General features: G+C 46.2%; 1 protein-coding gene across 6 annotated transcripts in view; it reads left to right on the forward strand.

Moving 5' to 3' along the window:
• The window catches only part of NRAP (nebulin related anchoring protein), a 75396-nt gene that overhangs the window by 26678 nt on the left and 28838 nt on the right, over positions 1-19880 (forward strand). For 4 of the 6 annotated variants that reach the window (XM_027528623.1, XM_027528624.1, XM_027528625.1 and 1 more), the window contains 12 exons: positions 875-973; positions 2540-2644; positions 3656-3763; positions 4028-4129; positions 5497-5694; positions 6283-6387; positions 9039-9137; positions 10442-10546; positions 12097-12204; positions 13897-14208; positions 15316-15420; positions 18425-18523. In XM_027528623.1, the coding sequence (XP_027384424.1) occupies positions 875-973; positions 2540-2644; positions 3656-3763; positions 4028-4129; positions 5497-5694; positions 6283-6387; positions 9039-9137; positions 10442-10546; positions 12097-12204; positions 13897-14208; positions 15316-15420; positions 18425-18523 (1545 nt within the window). The remainder of the gene's footprint in view (positions 1-874; positions 974-2539; positions 2645-3655; positions 3764-4027; positions 4130-5496; positions 5695-6282; positions 6388-9038; positions 9138-10441; positions 10547-12096; positions 12205-13896; positions 14209-15315; positions 15421-18424; positions 18524-19880) is intronic. The other 2 variants (XM_027528629.1, XM_027528626.1) reach the window with 1 other exon arrangement.

Below are 19880 nucleotides of genomic sequence, written 5' to 3' on the forward strand. Positions count from 1 at the left end.
TAATAATATGAGTTTCTGGTTTCTTTGGGATAACTCGACTGTCTGGCTACTCTGAGTCCCATTTGATCAAGATCACCATCTCTCAGAGCTGAGCGGTAGCTCTGCCCTTTGCCACAGCCCCCACCACTCCTCATTACTCCCCCACAATGAGGCCAAACACTGAGCCAAGACAAATGCCATCCAGCTAGTGGTCTGTGACTCACAGGGGTGAGCTGTCACCCAGGGAGGTGTCAACAGGAGGTGACGGCAGGTGGGTAGGATGACAAAGACATCAGACTCTGGTTTAGACAGACAGGATATAGTAGAACAGTGCAAGGCTGCCCCCTGTGAGGGCAGAGCCCCCTGCTGTGGGATCATGGTCGAGGCAGTAGGTGGAGTGTGGACAGAGACGTAAGAGCTAGTGGGAGGCTAGAAAGTGGGGAGTGGAGGCCTAAAGAAGCTGCCATACTGTACAGGATCCTGGGTGGGGCCCTGGGCTTTGGGCAATTAAACAGAGGCATGAAGACCATGTGTGAGATGTTTGATGGTAATCTGACTGCTACTAACAGATCCAGAACCTAATTGACTAAAGGGCCTAGCTTGGAGATGGTAGGTTTTAAAATTCCTTTCTCTGATTGGCAATGTGGATGATCACCCTTTCTTCCATTCCCTGGCCATTCACTTGAACTCTTTTTATGAGCCGCTTGTTCAGTCACTCACTCTTCAGGGGACTGTTTCTCCATCTATGGGCTTGGAGTCTCTGTTGGTCTCCAACTGGAATCTTCGGGTTTTGCTTTGGTCATTTGAGAATCATGGCTCTATACGCCTGGGGGGAGGGAGCTAAGGAAATCTTAAAGCAAAGTACAGGTGACACCTTGTACCTCTCTGCATCCAGGTCAACTACAGGCAAAGCATCGACAAGCTGAAGTACAGCTCTGTGACCAACACGCCTCAGATTGTTCAAGCCAAAATCAATGCCCAGCAACTGAGTCATGTAAGTGACACCCTCTCCACCCGGCTAGATGTGGGGGACTTGCAGTTGCTTTGCAGGGTTCTGGATATCTGGTTCCCCAAAGATTTGACTTCCATTGATGGTGTCATATGTCCTGTTACAAGCACGAGATGGTTCTTTTTAAAAGTTACTATTTTTAATATTTGTTTATGTTTGGCTGCGCTGGGTCTTCCTTGCGCTGTGCGTGCAGCCTTTCTATAGCTGCGGCGGTCAGGGGCTCCTCTCTAGCTGTGATGCTTGGGCTTCTCATTGCGGTAGCTTTTCTAGTTTCGGAGCATGGACCCTAGAGTAGTTTTGATGTGCCAGCTTAGTTGGTCATGTGCCAGCATGTGGGATCCTCCCAGACCAGGGATCAAACCCGTGTCTGCTGCTTTGACAGGCGGATTCTTAATCACTGGACCTCTAGGAGAGTCCAGAAATCACTCTCTTTGATTTAAACTTTATTTTATAAATTTCAAATACATTCAGAAGTATAAAGAACAGCATAATGAACCCCCAGGCAGCCGTCACTCAGCTTCAGTGAATTAACTCGTAGCCAGTCTTGCTTCAGTATGCACATCCACTGCCCACCTCCATATTATTTTGAAGGAAATCCTAGGTATTGTATAATTTAATCTACAGATATTTTAGTATGAATCTCTAAAATGTAAAAATAATTTTAAACATATTTATACAATTTTGATATAGCACACCAAAAAAACCAACAAAAATTCTTAACATCACCAATGTCCAGGTGGGATTCAGCATTCCAGTTGTCTCATAGGGTTATTTTTTTTTTTTTTTTTTCGCAGTTTGTCTGAATCAAGCTCCAGATAAGGTCCACACTTTGTGATTGGTTGATATGTCTTCAAGACTCTTTTGATCTTTACGTTTTCCTCTTTATCTCCTTTCTTGCAAGTTGTTTGTTGAAGAAACTGAACTGGTTATCCTATAAAGTTTCCCACATCTGAGCTTTGCTGACTGTATCCCAGTGTGATTGCACATGTGTTCTTCTGGCCTCCAGTGCCTACAAAATAATAGTTGGATCTCTAGGTTTGGTCAGGCTCAGGTTTAATTTGGGGGCAAGACTGCTTCTCACATGATGCCGTGTTCTTCCGTTGGGAATCATAAAATGTCTGGTTGGCTGTTTCTGTGTGTGGTTTAAGATGGTCTGTTTCCAATGTGGGCAGACATTTGATAATTACTCTTTGAGTATCTAACTGCACATAGCGAGAGGTTTGGCATTGCAGTAAGTTTAAAAAAAACAAGTTTCATACCCTCAAGTGCTTCAGAGGCCAGCGGGTGAGGTAGCCCCAGGGAAGTCTTTTGCAAACTTGTAACTGTGAGCATGCCTTTGAGTTGTTTGACTTTTCATTTGGCATCTTCCGTCTGTTAATTTAAAACATTCGTAAAATTACAGGCTTCCTTGTGAAATGCCTTTTCCAGAAATTCCTTCTCAGCTACAGGCCTACAAAAAGAGAGTGAGAAAGAGCGCATTCTCTCCAAAGTTCTCCTTCTGTCATGTCAAAACCGTGTGCTTACCCTGCGGGTTTATTTGAAATCCAACAGGTGAATTACCGTGCTGACTATGAGAAGAACAAGTTGAATTATACGTTGCCCCAGGATGTCCCTCAGCTGGTGAAGGCCAGAACCAACGCGGAATTGTTTAGTGAGGTGAGCAAGGAGCATGGGTGAGAACGCGGTGGGGGCTATAAACAGATGTGAAAATGAAGGGACAAGGGTGGTCCAGCAAACAGGGCCCAGGGACTCCTCTGTTCATGGAGAGGTTCATCAGAGGCGCCCGTCAGGTTGTAATTTTGAGTGTTGCTGCCTCATGGCATGTGGTAGTTCATGAGAATAAACTGATCACAGCAATTGAATTCCCAGTGTTTGTGCATGTGTATGGTGTATGCTGGAACACACACATACACACACTCATACACACTCATCATCATCCCCATCATCATCCTGATGACTCCTAGCTGGTGCTTTGCTGTGTGAGTAAAGTTTAAGTTTGAAGAAGACAAAACTTAATCACCAGATTCTCCCAGGAGTCACAATGAGGCTATGACTAGGCTTCTTATTCTAGATGGGAACTGTAGGGCAGGAGAAAGGAAAGAGGAACTAACCTGGGAGGTGGTGGTTTAGTCGCTAAGTCATGTCCCACTCTTGGGACCCTGTGGACTGTAGCCCACCGGGCTCTTCTGTCCATGGAATTCCCCAAGCGGGAATACTGGAGTAGGTTGCTATGCCCCTTCTCCAGGGGATCTTTCCCACCCAGGAATTGAACCCACATCTCTTATGTCTCCTGCATTGGTAGGCTGGTTCTTTACCACTAGCGCCACGAGGAAAGCCCCTTAGACAGATATATGATATTATTTTTGCAAATGGTAAACTGAGGACCAAAAAAGTGAAGTAGTTTGTCCAAGGTCACACGATCAGGCAGCGACAGTGCTGGGATGAACCCGTGGGTCTTCTCATTGCCCTGTCCCATCATTGCCCCACACGGCCCTACAGCGAGGGAATCCACAGTGTTAACAATTGTTGTTATCACTTCGATAGTAACAGCCAAGATTCTGCTCTGTAAACAGATGAAGGTGCCAACTTTGTAATTTAAAAAACTTCTGTTCAACTTTTGGCAAGACTGGACAGTGATTCCCATTCACCTGTGATTCTGTTTGTCAGGTTAAGTACAGAGAAGGCTGGGAGAAGACAAAGGGGAAAGGATTTGAGATGAAGCTGGATGCCATGTCTCTGCTGGCTGCCAAAGCTTCCGGAGAGCTTGCAAGCAATGTAGGTTTCTCTCATTAACTCAGAAATGCATAAAAAACAGTTCCAGTAAAACATCAATGGTCCCATAGAAAAGAATAATGACTGTTAACATTGTAAACATTGCTATGCATTAATCTTCTACTGGGTTTGAGAGGTGTTGGGAGGTGTTTTTTCAGAATAGTTCTCCTTGCACTTGTCACTTGGACAGGGTCCCCCTTGCACTAACCACAGTCCCTCCCATGGCAAAGTTTATCTCTCACAGTTGAATTTCCTCTTTCTCTCCAGATTAAATACAAAGAGGAGTATGAAAAAGCAAAAGGCAAAGTCCTAGGAACCACAGACTCGAGGCTGCTGCACTCCCTTCAGGTTGCCAAGATGAGCAGTGAGGTAAAATCTCTTCTACTCCTCAACCCCCTCATTTAGGGCTGTGTTGCTGTGAAAGTTTTTCCCAGCCTGCTTCACCTGAAACTGTCATTTTTCCACTTCTGCTTGTAATTTCTTTCCTGGCTTATGTGGGAAATGTTTTCTTCCTTTATCTTGGCAAAGACTACTATTCTTTTAAAGGAGATGAGAAGTGTGTGGTCTCTAAGGGTGACCGGCATCTGCTGTTCGTGGTACAGGATGTTCGTCCACATCTATTCACTCTGAAATGTTTACTAAACAACTACTCTGCGCGAGATATTGTGTGAGACACAGGGGCTGTAAGAGTAAACAGCACATAACTGGTGTCTCTCTAATGGAGTTTAAGTACATTGGGAGCATTAGACAGGAAGCATTCTGTTTATTGAGGTGGTGAGGCTGGCTTATGATGCTTTGGGAGTGCAGTCAGTTATGATTACCTGTTGAGTCATGGAGGAACCAGGGCTTGAACAGAATAAGAGAATTGCATCTTATAACCATTTTGGATGTGCCCTATGGAACAAGCCCTCTAATGTCCTCAGTCATGAAGTATACAGAGACGCTGAGCATTTGGCTTCAGTTTAGACAGAGAACAACACTGGTTTTGCATACTCGGAGCAAATGGGGCCAAAAAAGATGGCCTTGCCCTAAGTCATATTGTCGTCAGTGGTAGTGGCTGAGGAATAGAGAATTAGACCCAGAAGTTAAGAACTCTTACCTTACTCCAAACTTACTCCTAGACTTTTTCTGCTGTACCACACTTCCTCACCATCACACCATCATCACCACCATCACACTATCACCACCATCATCACCACCATCATCACCACCATCCAGCCTCATTGACCCCCTCATTGCCAACATTTATCAGGTGTTTGCTGTATACCATCCCTGCGCTAAGTGGGTTTTGGCTACTGTTTTGTTTACTTTTCACAATAGGCTTCCAAGGAAAATGAGCCTTTAGAGAGGTGATGTGACTTCCCAGAGGCCATCTAGCTGGCAAAGTTCAGATCAGATTTGAACTCAAGCTTGGCTGACCCTGGAGCCCAAACTTTGCTATATTTGCCTCTCAAAGCTTCCACAGAAACCATGGATCGAGTGTTTTCTTCCTAGAGCAGCTGAGTGAAAAGAGTTAGGAGGCATTTCTCACAGAGGCAAAGTAGTGTGAAACCTCAGTTCCCAGGTGCCACCACCTGGCAGAGCCAGGACTTGGGTCTCACCCTCTGGACAGACAGGTGGCATTGCCCAGAGTGCCAGTTCCTCATGGAAGCCTGGGCTTCTTTCCTGCATTTGTTTCCACGTCAGTCCCGCCAAGGCAGGCTTCCAGTAATAGAGTGTGTTTTGGTGCCTTCAAGGTTGAATACAAGAAAGGCTTTGAAAAGAGTAAGACCCACTTTCACCTGCCCATGGACATGGTCAACATCAGGCATGCTAAGAAGGCCCAAGCTCTGGCCAGTGACCTGGACTACAGGAAAAGACTGCACGAATACACTGTGCTGCCCGAAGATATGAAGACTCTCTGGGCCAAGAAAGCCTACGGGCTCCAGAGCGAGGTGAGCTTTGACTCCTTGCCTGCTCTCCCCATGCAGCTCTTGCAGCTGATATGGTGACATCTTCAGAGTGATTTAGAACTTGTCCATGAGTCTGTTAGGTGACTCAGGACCAGGAAGAACTGCTGGAGGTGTGCCAGGCCCAGGGGGGATGGATGGGGAGGTAGAGATGGAGATGGAGTTAGAATCAAGACAGTGAAGACCAGAGGGTGGAGGGTTGGGACTCAGAGCTATTGTGAAAGTCAAGGTGTGTTGGTAATGGGATGAGCAAAGAGGAAAGCAAGTGCGAAAGTGGTAAAGCTGATAAACGTTGTAAAGTACATCTAGGAAGTATAGCAGGTTGGCAGATAAAGTCCTTAGGCCAAAAGTCTGAAAAGCCCTCCTTTTTGGTGAAGGTGCTGGTGGTTCAGAACTAAGGAAGAATAGCCTCGTCTGGTTACAGGGTGGGCAGTGGCTTCACCCCCGAGCAGAGTTCTGCCTGACTATGATGAAGGGCTGAGAAAACGCAAGAGTGAGCACTTTCCTAAGTCTCCGTTAACTTCTCCCAGCCTGCATCCATGTGTCTGATTAAGCTTGGTCTTCCTCTTGCAGCTGCAGTACAAGGCTGACCTGGCGTGGATGAAAGGGGTCGGGTGGCTGACTGAGGGCAGTCTCAACTTGGAACAGGCCAAGAAGGCTGGACAGCTGGTCAGCGAGGTAACCTGAGCCCAAGCCCCTGGCTTCTTGTCCTTCTCAGCCCAAGTGACCCCAGAGAGCCATCTTTCCCTCTGAATTCTCCTCAACCCCCAGGCTTAGTTTTTGAGTGAGACTCAGGGGAGTACTTCTTCATTTTGCACGTGTAGCTCACCCTGAATTAGCTTTCTACACCCTTACGCTTCCTGGGAGGTATTTGTAGGAAGCCGACCGATTTAAGTAGTACTTGCATCGATGAGTCAGAATGGTTGTGATATACAGTTAGGACATAGGAAATGTGTTTGTTGTGTAAGGAGTGTGTGATTACTTCTGAATCAGAGGATCTGGTATTTAGAGGTCAGTATTCTCATCATGCTTTTTGGGAAAAAAACAAAAAACAAAAACCACCTGATGCTGGTAAAGATTGAAGGTAGGAGGAGAAGGGAACAACAGAGGATGAGATGGTTGGATGGCATCACCGATTTGATGGACATGAGTTTGAGCAAATTCCAGGAGACGGTGAAGGACAGGGAAGCCTGGCGTGCTGCGTTCAGTCCATGGGTTCGCAGAGTCGGACTAAGCGACTGAACAACAGTTCTCACCATGTCGTGCCGTAAACTCACTGTAGACTTTAGGCAAGTCATTCAACCTTTCCAATCCTCCTTCTCTCTTATACAAATGAGAAGGTTGGCTAGGATCCTCCCCAAATCCCTGTGGCTCCAAGCCTGTGCTTCTCTTTACTCCGTGTACAGCTGGTGTCGGCAGCAGGCAGAGGAGGACTTTTGAAGGACATTTCATTTGCAAATGTGACTATTTCAGGAACCCCGTTTGGGATCTTCAAAGGGGGTTCTTATTTTGGTGCCAGGAAGGCTGAGTCGGCATTTCTCTTGCATATGGTAATCGTAGTGCTGGTAACAGCTGCCGTTTATAGGCTGATAATAATTATGCAGCCAGTGCTGTCCTTCATTGATGACTGTGAGTGTATTACACACCCATGGTTCATTTATCACTCAGATTTATTACTCCTCTGTGAGTAGACACTAGTAGTAGTATATTCACATCCCCATTTTACGTAGGTGGAAGGTAAGACAGAGTTACATTTCCAGAAGTGGCAGAGCTGGGGTCTCTACTTAGTGTTTTGGTCCAATGCATCAGCTCTGGACAATTAAGCAATATTGGATTCCCGAAGCACCTTTTCTAATTTATCCTTATTTATCCACTGCACTCATCCTTCTCTCAGACAGACACATTCAAGGTTAGGGTGTTTGAATAAGGAAGGTAGAGAGAAGAGAATACCTTGAGGGTTCCCATCACTTAACTTCTTTGAGACCAATTGAAATCCGAGTGGAACAAGCCGAGCCCCATTTGTCTTGGACAGGTGTGTGGTAAGGGGACCTTATGCCTTAGGCATGCCTGATCCCATCTCACTCATGTACTGACTCATTGTTAAGCTCCTCAAGGGCCAAGAAGACCTTTTCCTTTGCCTTTCTCATAGCCTTGCTCTGCCCTGGGCAGGGTGGGTTCTTGGCTCCTCACTCGGCACTTCTGATTTGACCAATGCAGAGACTGGGACACCCAGGGATTTCCAACCATGGAAAGGCAATGTGACTTCCTTTAATTATGTGGTGAAGGGGTTTTCCCATTCAACATGCTCCAATGAGAAAGGGAAAGTACAAGTCTCTTTGGAATATTTTTTGTAGAATTTCTTTTCTTCCTCATGGGAGGAAGTTCAAAACTTTCAATATTCCAATCCTTATTTGTGCTTCAATTGGTATCAGCAGTCCTCTTGCTGATGGCACTGGGGGCTCTGCTCACCTGTGATCTCCCCACAAGTTTTTGTTCAATAGGCCATTCTCAGGGCTTCCCTTCCCATCAGCTTTGGCAACTCCAATGGAAAAGCCAGAGGAAGTAAACCTCCAGGAAGGACAAGAAGGCCCCGTGGGGGAACAGAATTAGCACATGTAATTTTTGCCAGTGGCTTTGCGGGTGTGAGATGGGGACACGAGGAAGACAAGCCCTCAGTAATCTGGAACACGGAGAGCTGTGAGGGCAGAACCCACCTGGCCACCTGCCTTCTGGATGTGGCTCCTGGCCTTTGCTTTCACAATACTTCCTGGAACATCCTGACAGCACTGTGAATAACAGTGACTGCGAGCACAGTGATCACTTACTCTGTCCAAGGACACCCCTCATGGGAAGGGAGGCTTTGAAGCCTCTGCACCACCCGCAGTAAAGCAGCTTCTATTGTTTCCCACATTGTACAGTCCAAGCCTGAGCAGCCCAGGGGATCCAAGGGTCTGCCCAAGGCCATGAAGCCAGAAAGGGGTCGGGGGAGATTTGGACCTCAGGTTTCATGGCTATCAAGTCCAAGTTCCCTCCACTCAGCTCTCCTATGTCAGATCTAGGTTTACAAAATGGATCCATCCCAGGGCCCACGGTGACACACAGGATTCACTGAAGGGAAGATTCAAGTCCCCATTCAATAGAAGCGACTAAAACAAGCTCACCAGGCTGAAAGTCTCAGGTCTGAGTGGTCCTCTTTAAGCTAAAGGAATAGCTGGACCATCCCCCTTGGGAAAATTCTTGGGTCACAGAAAGTATGTGGGTGTTTGCATGTATGTGATGGTGGGGACAGCCCGATCTAATGCTACTGAGTCTCTTTTCTTTGGAAACAGAAAAACTACAGGCAGAGGGTGGATGAGCTGAAGTTCACCAGTGTGGCCGACAGCTCCCAGATGGAGCATGCCAAGAAGAGCCAGGAACTGCAGAGCGGGGTGAGTCCTGGGCTGCCCTTTCTCCTGCGACCTGCTGTGTCACGGGCCTGGACACCTCCAGGACCACAGCAGGTGCTGCCCAGGCACAAGCCAGGAGCCAAAGAGCCTTCCCTTTAAATAGGCTGGAGCCTGCTTTCCACGGGCTTCCAGGCCTCCCTACCGTACTCACTGTATTTCTCCTCTGTTTGTTAAGGACAGACGTCAGCTGACATTGTTCTTTTTCAGTTTTTACGCTAGTTCCTTCTTCTTTCTTTCTCCTTCTCTCCCTCATCAAGGACTCCAGAATTCTGGAGCCTGTAGAGAGTTATCTTAGAGGAGGATAGCATTTGCTTGTGAGATGGTGCACTTCATGCCCACTTGCACTCAAATGTGGAAGGTAGAATACTGAAACACCACATATGTTATTTACACGTTAGGGATCAACAGCTGAGCAGGCGTAGTGCTACCATCTGGCCAGGACGTCCCTCGCTCTCCTTTCTAAAGGTTCAGATACATCTGCCAGGAAGGATGCAATAAACATAATTCGGAGTCAGCAGAAATCCACTGCATGGAAACAGGCTGGGAAGTGGGAGAGAAGGGAAGAGAAAAAGAGCAGGAGTGATTCAGTTTCCATGGAGAAGATGTTCACTCATGCTGCCTTTTTGGTCACTGTTCGCTTTCCAGGTGTCACTACCTGTGGATGTGCTAGGTTTGATCTTGAGGTGCAGGAGGCAGGAGATACTTCTTATTTTTCCCACTTGGGGAGTCCATGTTCATCTTAGCCCTCTAGTGGGTCATTTGTGTGGCCATAGACACTGTGGATGGGAACAGCTTGGGGAAGTTGATGCCTCCTGGGAAAATGGGGCTTCCCTGATGGCTCAGATGGTGAAGAATCTGCCTGCAATACAGGAAACTCAGGTTCGAGGGTCAGAAAGATCCCCTGGAGAAGGGAATGGCAATCCAATCCAGTATGCTTGCCTGGAGAATCCCATGGATGGAGGAGTCTGGCAGGCTATAGTCCATGGGGTCACAAAGAGTCAGACACGACTGAGCGACCAACATTTTCACTTTCTTTAAGGGAAAATGAGAACCTTAGAGGGGTTCTCAGATTGGTCCCCTGGCCACGTTTTCCTCCCAGCAGCTCACTGCTGCTGCTCATTCCCTAGTCATCTATTCTGCCTTAAGCCTCATTTCCTGCATGCTGCCAGCCAGCATCTGGCCTTATTGATCTTGTAATGGATTTTCCATGTAAGACCAGAAGAACCGAGCAGCCAGCCACCTCCTCCTTTGCCTTCTGCTCCTGACCCAGTGTTCTCTCCCAACAGGTGGCCTACAAGGCAGAGCACGAGCAGTCCGTCCATCAGTACAGCATTAGCAAAGACGAGCCTCTCTTCCTACAGGCCCGAGCCAACGCTGCCAATCTCAGCGAGGTACAGTCGGGGGCGGCAGGGAGGGGAGGCGTGCTGAGGGCTCTACTTTCCTGTATGTAGGCACCTGATCTGTAAAGCCCACCAGCTGTATCAGTGTGTCTGTGTCCACTGAGGCTGCCTGTATACATCTGGTCGTTGTAAACTCCTCACCAGTATTAGTGGGCGGGAGGGGCTTCCCTGGTGGCTCAGTGGTAAAGAATCTACCTGCCAAACAGGAGATGCTGGTTCAGTCCCTGGGTCAGGAAGATTCCCTGGAGGAAGAAATGGCAACCCACTCTAGTATTCTTGCCTGGAAAATCCCAGGGACAGAGAAGCCTGGTGGGTTACAGTCTTCGAGGTTACAAAAGAGTCGGACGCCATTGAGCGATGGAGCATGCACACATGCACGCATGCAGACAACCTTTGGTAGGAATGAGCAGCAGCTATACGGTGGAGTAGGAGGCAGTGGTTATTCTGGGGTTGGAGTTGAACAACGTAAGAATAGTGATAAAGAAGGGAGTGAAAAAGAGCTCAGAAATTGGCTCCAAACTCTCTGGGTTTTTAGCACTTACTAGGTATGCAACCGTGGGCAATTTCTTTGCTCTCAGCGGTCCCACTGGCAAATGAGGGCACGCTTATTTCCCTCTACACTGGGTTGCCCCGAAGTCTCAGTGAGCTGATATACGGCAAGCACAGGGAGGAGCATGCTCAGAGCGGTTATTCCTTAGGCACGAAAGCTTGCGGAGTTCCAACTTTTCTTCTCTTTCTTCTAAGGAAGGGCCTTTCTTGGCTCTTCTGCTGGTCTCCCAGGTCTTTGGGGGTCCTGATGCAGGTATTTGGGAGAGGGGGGAGAACGGGAAGGAGAAACAGAAGCTAAATTGATTCACACACAGAAATAGAGGGAGCCTTAGATGGTAAAGAATCTGCCTGCAATGCAGGAGACCTGGGTTCAATCCCTGGTTTGGGAAGATGTCTTGGAGAAGGAAATGTCTACCCACTCCAGTATTCTTGCCTGGAGAACCTCATGGACAGAGGAGCCTAGTGGGCTACAGTCCCTGGGGTTGCAAAGAATCGGACACCACTGAGCGACTTTCACTTTCCAGAAGAAAGAACTTGAAATCTGGAGGTGGGGGCAGGACAGGAAGTGGGAGGAGCAAAGGAAAGACCCACATGCACTAGAGGCTGGGCTCAGAAAGAGAAAGGGGTGCACCAGGAGCAGCTGCTGGGCTGGTGGGGTGTGCAGACAGAGGCGGGGAGCAGACTCTTCAGAAGTGCTGCCGTGTGTTGCGCGGTGTCATTCCACCTATGACCTGTCACTAGACTTCCGTGAAGACGCTTAGTATTTTCTAGGGCTTCTGGAGTTCAGTGTCTGCTTCTTTTAGCCAAATTCCTGTAAGGCAAGAGGCCAAAAGGTGGAACAAGAAGGCCTGGTTATATTCAGGCTATAAATTTCTCTGGGTCTCAGGATTTCTATGGAAGGATGTAATGGGTGTTTGCCTCCTGGAGAAGTTGTTATAGAGTCTAAGGGAAGTCCTCTCACTTCAGGATGATCTCTTTTCTCCTACCCTTAGAAACTGTATAAGAGCAGCTGGGAAAACCAGAAGGCGAAAGCGTTTGATCTGCGTCTTGACTCCTTGGCCTTCCTGGCAGCCAAAGCCAAGAGGGACCTGGCCAGTGAGGTAAGTCAGTCCCCAGTTTGCACTCGGCATCATAAATCCTGACATCTATACCTGGGAGATTCTGAAAGTGTTCTGGCAGGTTTTTAGTCTCTCTGAGCCTCAGGATTCTAATCTGTAAAATGGAGATAAGTATGATCATCTTGAAGTGAGATAATCGTGTAAGTGTCAAGCACACTGCCTGCCGCACACTTGTTTTTGGTAAGTGGTAACTGGTGTTATCACTAGTAGTAGCGTGAGTAGTAATCCAAACCACTCCTTTTACAGGTAAACTGATGCCCAGAGACATTCCATGACTTTCTAGGGATGTGGAGGCCTGCTGAGGTTAAAGTACAGACTCAGGTGTTGGAATGACTCGGGGTAAAATCCCCGCTCCATCACCAAATAGCTTGTGACTTGGGGTAGGCTGTCCCACCTTTCAAAATCTCAGTGAACGCATGGGTAAATTGATAATTGCAAAACGGTTATGAGGAAAGGGGATGCACTGACGTGGGTTAAGTGTTCTGTAGTCCAGTGCTGTCTACTACGAGTCCGATGTGAGATAAGGAGCTTAGGCCAGATTGCCTGACATTGGCGGCTCAGACGGTAAAGAATCTGCTTGCAATGCAGGAGACCTGGGGAGCAGCTTTCACTTTCACTGCTTCCTTCATCAAGAAAGTCTTGCTTCCAAAAAAACCCCCAAATATATATATATATATATATGTGTGTGTGTGTGTGTACATTCTGTATCTATTGTGTATGTATATGTAATAATATATATATATACACACAAAAATATACCCATAAATGTGTATAGATATCAGCTGAACTAAACAATGGCTTGGCAGTGTGGTTGATGTACATTATGACACAAGCCCTTTGTCTCATCACAAACCAGCACTTGTCTATAGATGCACTTTTGAGTGGCACAGATTTATACCATCCCGGGCTCATTGCAAGTGTTCAATGAGCCAAGGATCACTATCTGCCAATAAATTGTGGCGGATAGTGATCCTGTTGTTCTTCTTGGCAGATTTGAGAGTAGAGCCCACGTCTCCTGATGACCTCAGTAGTGACGATGTTGAAATGATGCCACACACCAGCATCCTGCTACAGTTTTCAAAGCATTTCCATATTTATTCTTTCTTCAGATCCTCATAAATCTAGATCTAGTGTTTCTTTTTCAGGCCAGTGTGTTCCTTTTGCTCCCCGTAACTCCTAAATATTTACACGTACCTCAGTTGTCTTTCGTTTGAACATCTTTCTGAAATAGCAGTTGTGTTTTAGGTATTCTGTGTCTTTTTCATTTCATGATGACTTTCCATACTATTCTTGCTGTTATCAAAAAAGATTACAAAATGGCTTTCATGAAAGCAACAGGCCACTTAAAAACAAACCCAGGAAGAGTAATCTCAAATAATATAGAGACAAGGTGGACTTTCCCCAGGAAATGGGGAGAAGACTGTTTGATAGCTGAACTTTCAGTTTAGTTCTGAGGTTCTGGCAGTACAGGTGTAAAGGGAAATAATGGGTTGTAATTTTTTTTTTCAATATTTTATGAAAGGAAATATATCAGTTGTTCAAAGGAGGCACAATTTCTATGACACTAATTCTGATAGGTCCTGTTGTATAACTTTAACTTTCTTGTGTGACTTGATGCTTAATTCCTTTAGGAGATATCTGCTAAGGAACCTCTGCTCTCTTTCTTTTGTTTAGGTGAAGTACAAAGAAGATTATGAAAAATCCAGAGGGAAGCTCATTGGAGCTCAGGGTGCCCAGGGGGATTCGCAAATGAGCCACTCGCTGCAAATGTCCAAGCTCCAGAGTGAACTGGAATACAAAAAGGGCTTCGAGGACACCAAGTCTCAGTGCCACGTCCCCCTGGACATGATCCACCTCGTGCATGCCCGCAAGGCTCAGCACTTAGCCACAGACATAGGCTACAAGACAGCATCCCATCACTTTACAGCTTTGCCCACAGACATGAAGGTGGAATGGGCCAAGAAGGCTTACGGTTTACAGAGTGATGTAAGCTCCTTGTGTGTGTGTGCGCGTGTGCACTAGTGTCTCCCAAACCCTCCAGGACATAGTCTATACTTTGAGATACCTGTTTCTGGATCCCTCAGGGGAAACATTTAAGCTTCCTAATGCCTATATTTTACTCAAAACTATGTCCATTTTAAATTCGATACTACCAAACAGAAAATTATACAGCTTCATTTTTCTTCTTGGCATTCTGATGGACATAGGTTATCTATGTTTCTCCTAATTGCTGGGTTGGCGAGGGGATGTATATGTGACATTCTTAACTGTGACCTGCCCGTGGAGAGAGCATTCCTGGTACTCAGGCCCAGGTCAGTCGTCCCATGTTTAGAAAGGGCAGCTTGCTAGTCCTCAACAACCCTTCTCCCCCTTCCCCGTCGTGTTCTTTCGTCTTCGGTTGACTGGCGAACTGAAAAGACAGGTCAGCGACAGTCAGACTGTCACCCCTGGAGGTGGGCTGGGGGGAGTGCAGACACACCCTTCCAGGTAGAGCTCTTTTAGGATGGAGAGGTGATCTGCTAGTTTCAGAGATGTGTCCATATAAATGATTTTCCATTAAAACTATTACTCCTTCCATGGCAAAGAAAGAAATGAGAAATCCCTCCCCTGCTGCCCTGCGCTGAGGTTCTTAAGAAGGAATTGGCACCGTGGGAAGTCTCGCATGTCTTGTGAAATTCCCTCAGATAGCTCCCCACCCGGGTTCCGTTGTGGATTCTCATTTTCTTCTCCCCTGCGTGTCATTTTAAACAAGAAACCGGGGAAAGCAGACAATAAGGCCGCGCTTCTTCCTGAGGTTGCCGTGGACCTGTAATGAGGGATGCGACTGATGGGGGCCCCCCTCCGTCCAGCTTCACCCCCAGCAGTGTCGGGTGGGGCTAAAGCCACCATCCGCGGGTCGGCTCCAATTAAGGGAGAAATTAATTTACATTTTGGAGCCCTACCTGTGACTGTGCAGAAATGGATAAGACAAAAGTGGCATCTAATTTGACTCAGCTGGCACCAAGGTGGCATTGGGGAGCCATTAATAGCCCTTTAAATGTCTGCACAGCAACAATGGCCTGCCTTTTTTTTTCCCCCTTTCTCCTTTGTCAGAACCAATACAGGGCAGATGTGAAGTGGATGAAAGGGACGGGCTGGGTCGCCACCGGGTCATTAAATGTGGAGCAGGCGAAGAAGGCAGGAGAACTCATTAGCGAGGTGAGATTCCCTGACAGCGTGCAGCGGGCCTGGCTGCATTAGGCGTGCGGCATTTCTGTATAAAATTAAAATAATTTCCACTCAAAAGGCAAAGAAAAAGGCAAAGCTACATGAAAGGCCTCCAAACCCAGACTAGGGCCGGTAATTAGAGGAAAACCACATACCAAACACACCCCAGTAGGGGCCCAGAGAGCCCTGGCAAAAACAAAGTGGGTGACAAATGATATTATGAATAATAATGACAATCAAACAGAGCTCGATTGCTACCCACCAACTTACCTTTTTAATGAAGCAACACGGGAGAGATGATAAAAAGACACATTTATCGCACCCAGAAAGCCCTTTGGTGACTTCACGCACATTTTCTTCCTCTTTCTTTCCGAGGCAGGCAGTGTAAACAGTTTTTGAATATTCACGTGGTGTCGAACATGTGACACGGTTCTTTTTTTGTTGGAGGGTCTCATTTCTGTTTGAATTTCACTGCTGTCTACTTGCAGCCACCCTGGCTGGACTCACAGGCTTCTGAAAGGAACCCTTTCCTCCCTTTTTAGGACAGTATCCCTGAGCAGATCTTTTAAAGACTAGGTCAGTGTTTCTTGACGTTGGCCCTGTGGACATTTTGATTCGTTGTTGTGGGGCTCTCCTGGGCCTGGCAGGGCTTTTGGCAGCATCGCTGGCCTCTAAGCATTAGACGCTCACGGCACTCTTTCCCAGTCGTGACAACCAAATATGCCTCCAGACACTGTTGCAAGGTGGAGTGACTGCCCCGGCTGGACACATCAGAGTCATCTTTGTCTCACATTCACAGAGAGGCTGCACACCCTCGATGAGCCAAATCCACTCTGTAATGTCTGCTTCGGGAGGCACTTGCTCAGCAGCCTGGTCTTTCTGGATGTTCCTTTGTGAGGAGGAGACATAATGACTATAGGCCCTGGAGACTTCAACCTTGACAGTGTTTTGGTCCCAGTTCAGTTCAGTTCAGTGTCCGACTCTTTGCGACCCCATGAATCGCAGCACGCCAGGCCTCCCTGTCCATCACCAACTCCCGGAGTTCACTCAGACTCACGTCCATCGAGTCAGTGATGCCGTCCAGCCATCTCATCCTCTGTCGTCCCCTTCTACTCCTGCCCCCAGTCCCTCCCAGCATCAGAGTCTTTTCCAATGAGTCAACTCTTCACGTGAGTGTGCCCTCCTCCAGGGGATCTTTCCCACCCAGGAATCAAACCAGCATCTCTTGTGTCTCCCAGCACCACCTGGGAAGCCCAATGTGTCACAGAGCTGATTTCAAAAATGGCCTTGCTCTGATTGACCTAAGTTTTAGAAATGTTAGTGGACATTCAAGGCTCAGAAGACCTTGGGACTTCTGTAGAGATTGTACTGCCCTGAGTATTAAATAATTCAGTCTTATTAAGGAGAAGCTCCCTTAGGAGGGTGAACATGAGAAACTTAACAGATTTAGAATAGAAGATTCATGCTCCCAAACTCTCCATATTGGACCCACTCATAAAAATAAAGGCCGTTGTACACATGATTTAGACTTTGAGATGATTCCTTCGTGTATTTAGGTCTGGAAGACAAGGGATCCTTTTTGGAACCATCCTTCCTATAGTGGTCTTAATTTTCCAACCCATTTTGCAAACTTATTTAACAAACTTGCTTGTCTTCCGTGCTTTGTGTGTGCTCAGTCACTCAGTTGTGTCCAACTCTTTGTGACCCCATGGACTGTAACCCACCAGGCTCCTCTGTCCATGGCGTAGGAAATGGAGCATGTTGCCGTTTCCTATTCCAGGGGACTCTCCATGCTTTATACAGGTCTTCAGACTTTAGGAAGGACATCTTTCAGCAACTTTTCCCAACCATCTCATTCCAGTTTGGCATGTTTCCAGTTTAGTGTCAAATTGAATTGATTTCTTAGTTTTCAGATGGAATGCCAGTCTCTGTGAAAGAGCCACAGATGCACACACATGTGTCATTTAAACCAGGAGTTAGCAAACTTTTTAATAAAGGACCTGATGGTAGATATTTTTGGTTTTGTGGGCCACCCCGCTTCTGTTATAACTACTCACCTCTACCATTGTAGCCAGATACAGCCATAGATAAACATGTAAATGAATGAGCACAAGTGTGTTCTAATAAAACTTTATTTACAAAACAAATGATGGACCAAATTCAGCTGAACATTTAACTGTCTTCTTAAGATAACCCAGTATACAAATATCCAACCTAAAGGAAGTGTTTCTAAAATAATTGTTTGATTGGATAAAGGATATACTTCATAATTCCATTAAGAAAGCAACTGTTTTACTCTCCTGGAACTGTACTTTGATTGAAAAAAAAAAAAAACAGGAATTAATTTAAGCATGATTGTCAGAATATTTCAAACTTGGGTATCTCAGACTTTGTTAGCACTTGTATTTCTTGTAACCCTTATTGTTTGTTTCAGTCTCTTTCAAATTGTCTGATGATTCCTTTCAATAAGAGCACTCTTTTTCTTGTTATTATAACATTTATAGAATTATTGCATGTGTTAACCGGTTTGTGCGGTCACTGACTGTTAAAGTAAGGGTTTTGACTGTGATAACCTCTTCCAAGTTCTTTTGTGGAAGGAACTTAGAAAGCTTCAACGATAAATGTAGCTATGAATGTTCTTTCCTGCTTGGGAGACCCAAACTAAGGTATGTAAACAACTGCAAGACAGTATCTGAAGGCTACATAAAGAATCCTTTCCTAAGTGTGTGTCCTACAGTATTTTACCCATATAATCTAATTTTGAGATGTTTTCTTTGCACCAGGTAGAAATACTTTAATGTTAATTGACATGAGGTTATTCTTAAATTGAAACAAATATTAACCTGAAGGCACCTAGGCTATAAAGATGGAGGAAGCCGAATAATAATTATGTTCACAAATTCACTCTAATCTCAAGCAACCTATGATTTTCTCTTTCAAATGGCATGAAAGAGCAGCACAAAATTCACAGCTTTGATCTTTTTCTGCTCAACAGAAGAAGTACCGGCAGCATCCAGATGCTTTGAAGTTTACCAGTATTAAAGACACTCCGGAGATGGTCCAGGCCAGAATTAGTTATACCCAAGCAGTGGATGTAAGTGATAATGTATATACATTATGACTCTAAGAGTGGGCTCTTCTTTCAACCCTGCGATTGAAGCTGAGGGGTTCTTGGCTTGCTCCTTCTGTTGCTCTAAGGATGAAGGAGCTTCTTATCCTTTGCTGAGACTCACCTTAGCAGGGGTGCTTCTTCATCAGGATGCAAATGGGGTGTTACCACTGCTCTTAGCTGCCAAGTGGGGCTCCACCACCCCAATGCCCCCAGCTTTCATTCCTTCCCATTTGCATGTCTCCAGGATTTGTCTGTGGTTAAGGCCTTTTCCCCTTCCTTTTGTTTTGAAACACTGTTTTCAGAAATGGGACTTTGGGGCAAAATTCTTGATTATTGGAATACTTAGGAATTGGAATGCTTAGGGTTTCTTGGGACCCAGGGCAGGAATTCTGGCTTTCTGAATTCCCCTAAAGACTTCGAAAGTGATTTGGATCTGATTTATGTACATTAGACTAACTTTCAAGCCATTTCCCATCTTCCCTTTATAAAGTGAAACCAAAATCTGGCCTTTTGCCCTCTCAGCGCAGAGTTCCTTGGAGACTGGGAAGAATGACGAGGTCCTCTAAAAATTCACGTTAAGGCAGGATTAGCCCTGTTTGGCTGATTCTCCTGAGAGGGGCCCCTGGGTCATTGCGCAGGACAGACAGGCCTTTAAAATATCTTCAGACCTCTTAACTTGCCACGAGGGAAATTGACAAACCTTGGTAGGGAGGAGTTGCCAAATGTCTCCGTTGCTTCCCAATTGAAGAAATTACTCCTGTTGTGCCGTATTCGAAAGACATTCTGAGGTGGCTCGAGTGCCTATCTGAATATGTTATGGGATGGTTTACAGACTTACGGGTTTAGAAATTTATTATGTCTTGACAATCAGCCCGTCAGAAGCGAATTTAATTCTGAGAAACATAGATGGTCAAACAAGAACTTGTGTAGGAAGAGAAAAAAGATACCTGCATTTTCCTTATCCTAACCAACTCTAGGGGGCAGTGCTGTGATACGTAGAAACTTGGACACGTCTAATAAGATTTGGGATGGAAAAGCCTGGTTTAGAAACTTTCTCCGGTGGTGGATGCCAACTCCATGTGTCACTGCTAACTGCTAGAATTATCATAAGCCCAGATCAGAAATCTGGATGGACAGAGCCCCAGACCCACCCAACCCACTGGGAAGAGGTTTATTAATTAGCATAAGAATCCTTGAGGTGGCAGGGATGAGGGGAGGATGGAGGTAAGCCCAGGGAAAATCTCAGCTGTGGAAGAACCATTCTCTCTTGTGCCTGCTGTATTTTGAGGTCCTCTCCTTGTTGTTATTGTTCAGCCACTCAGTCGTGTCAGCTCTTTGC

This window comes from Bos indicus x Bos taurus, chromosome 26 (genome assembly GCF_003369695.1).
Source record: "Bos indicus x Bos taurus breed Angus x Brahman F1 hybrid chromosome 26, Bos_hybrid_MaternalHap_v2.0, whole genome shotgun sequence".
Lineage (NCBI taxonomy): Eukaryota > Metazoa > Chordata > Mammalia > Artiodactyla > Bovidae > Bos > Bos indicus x Bos taurus.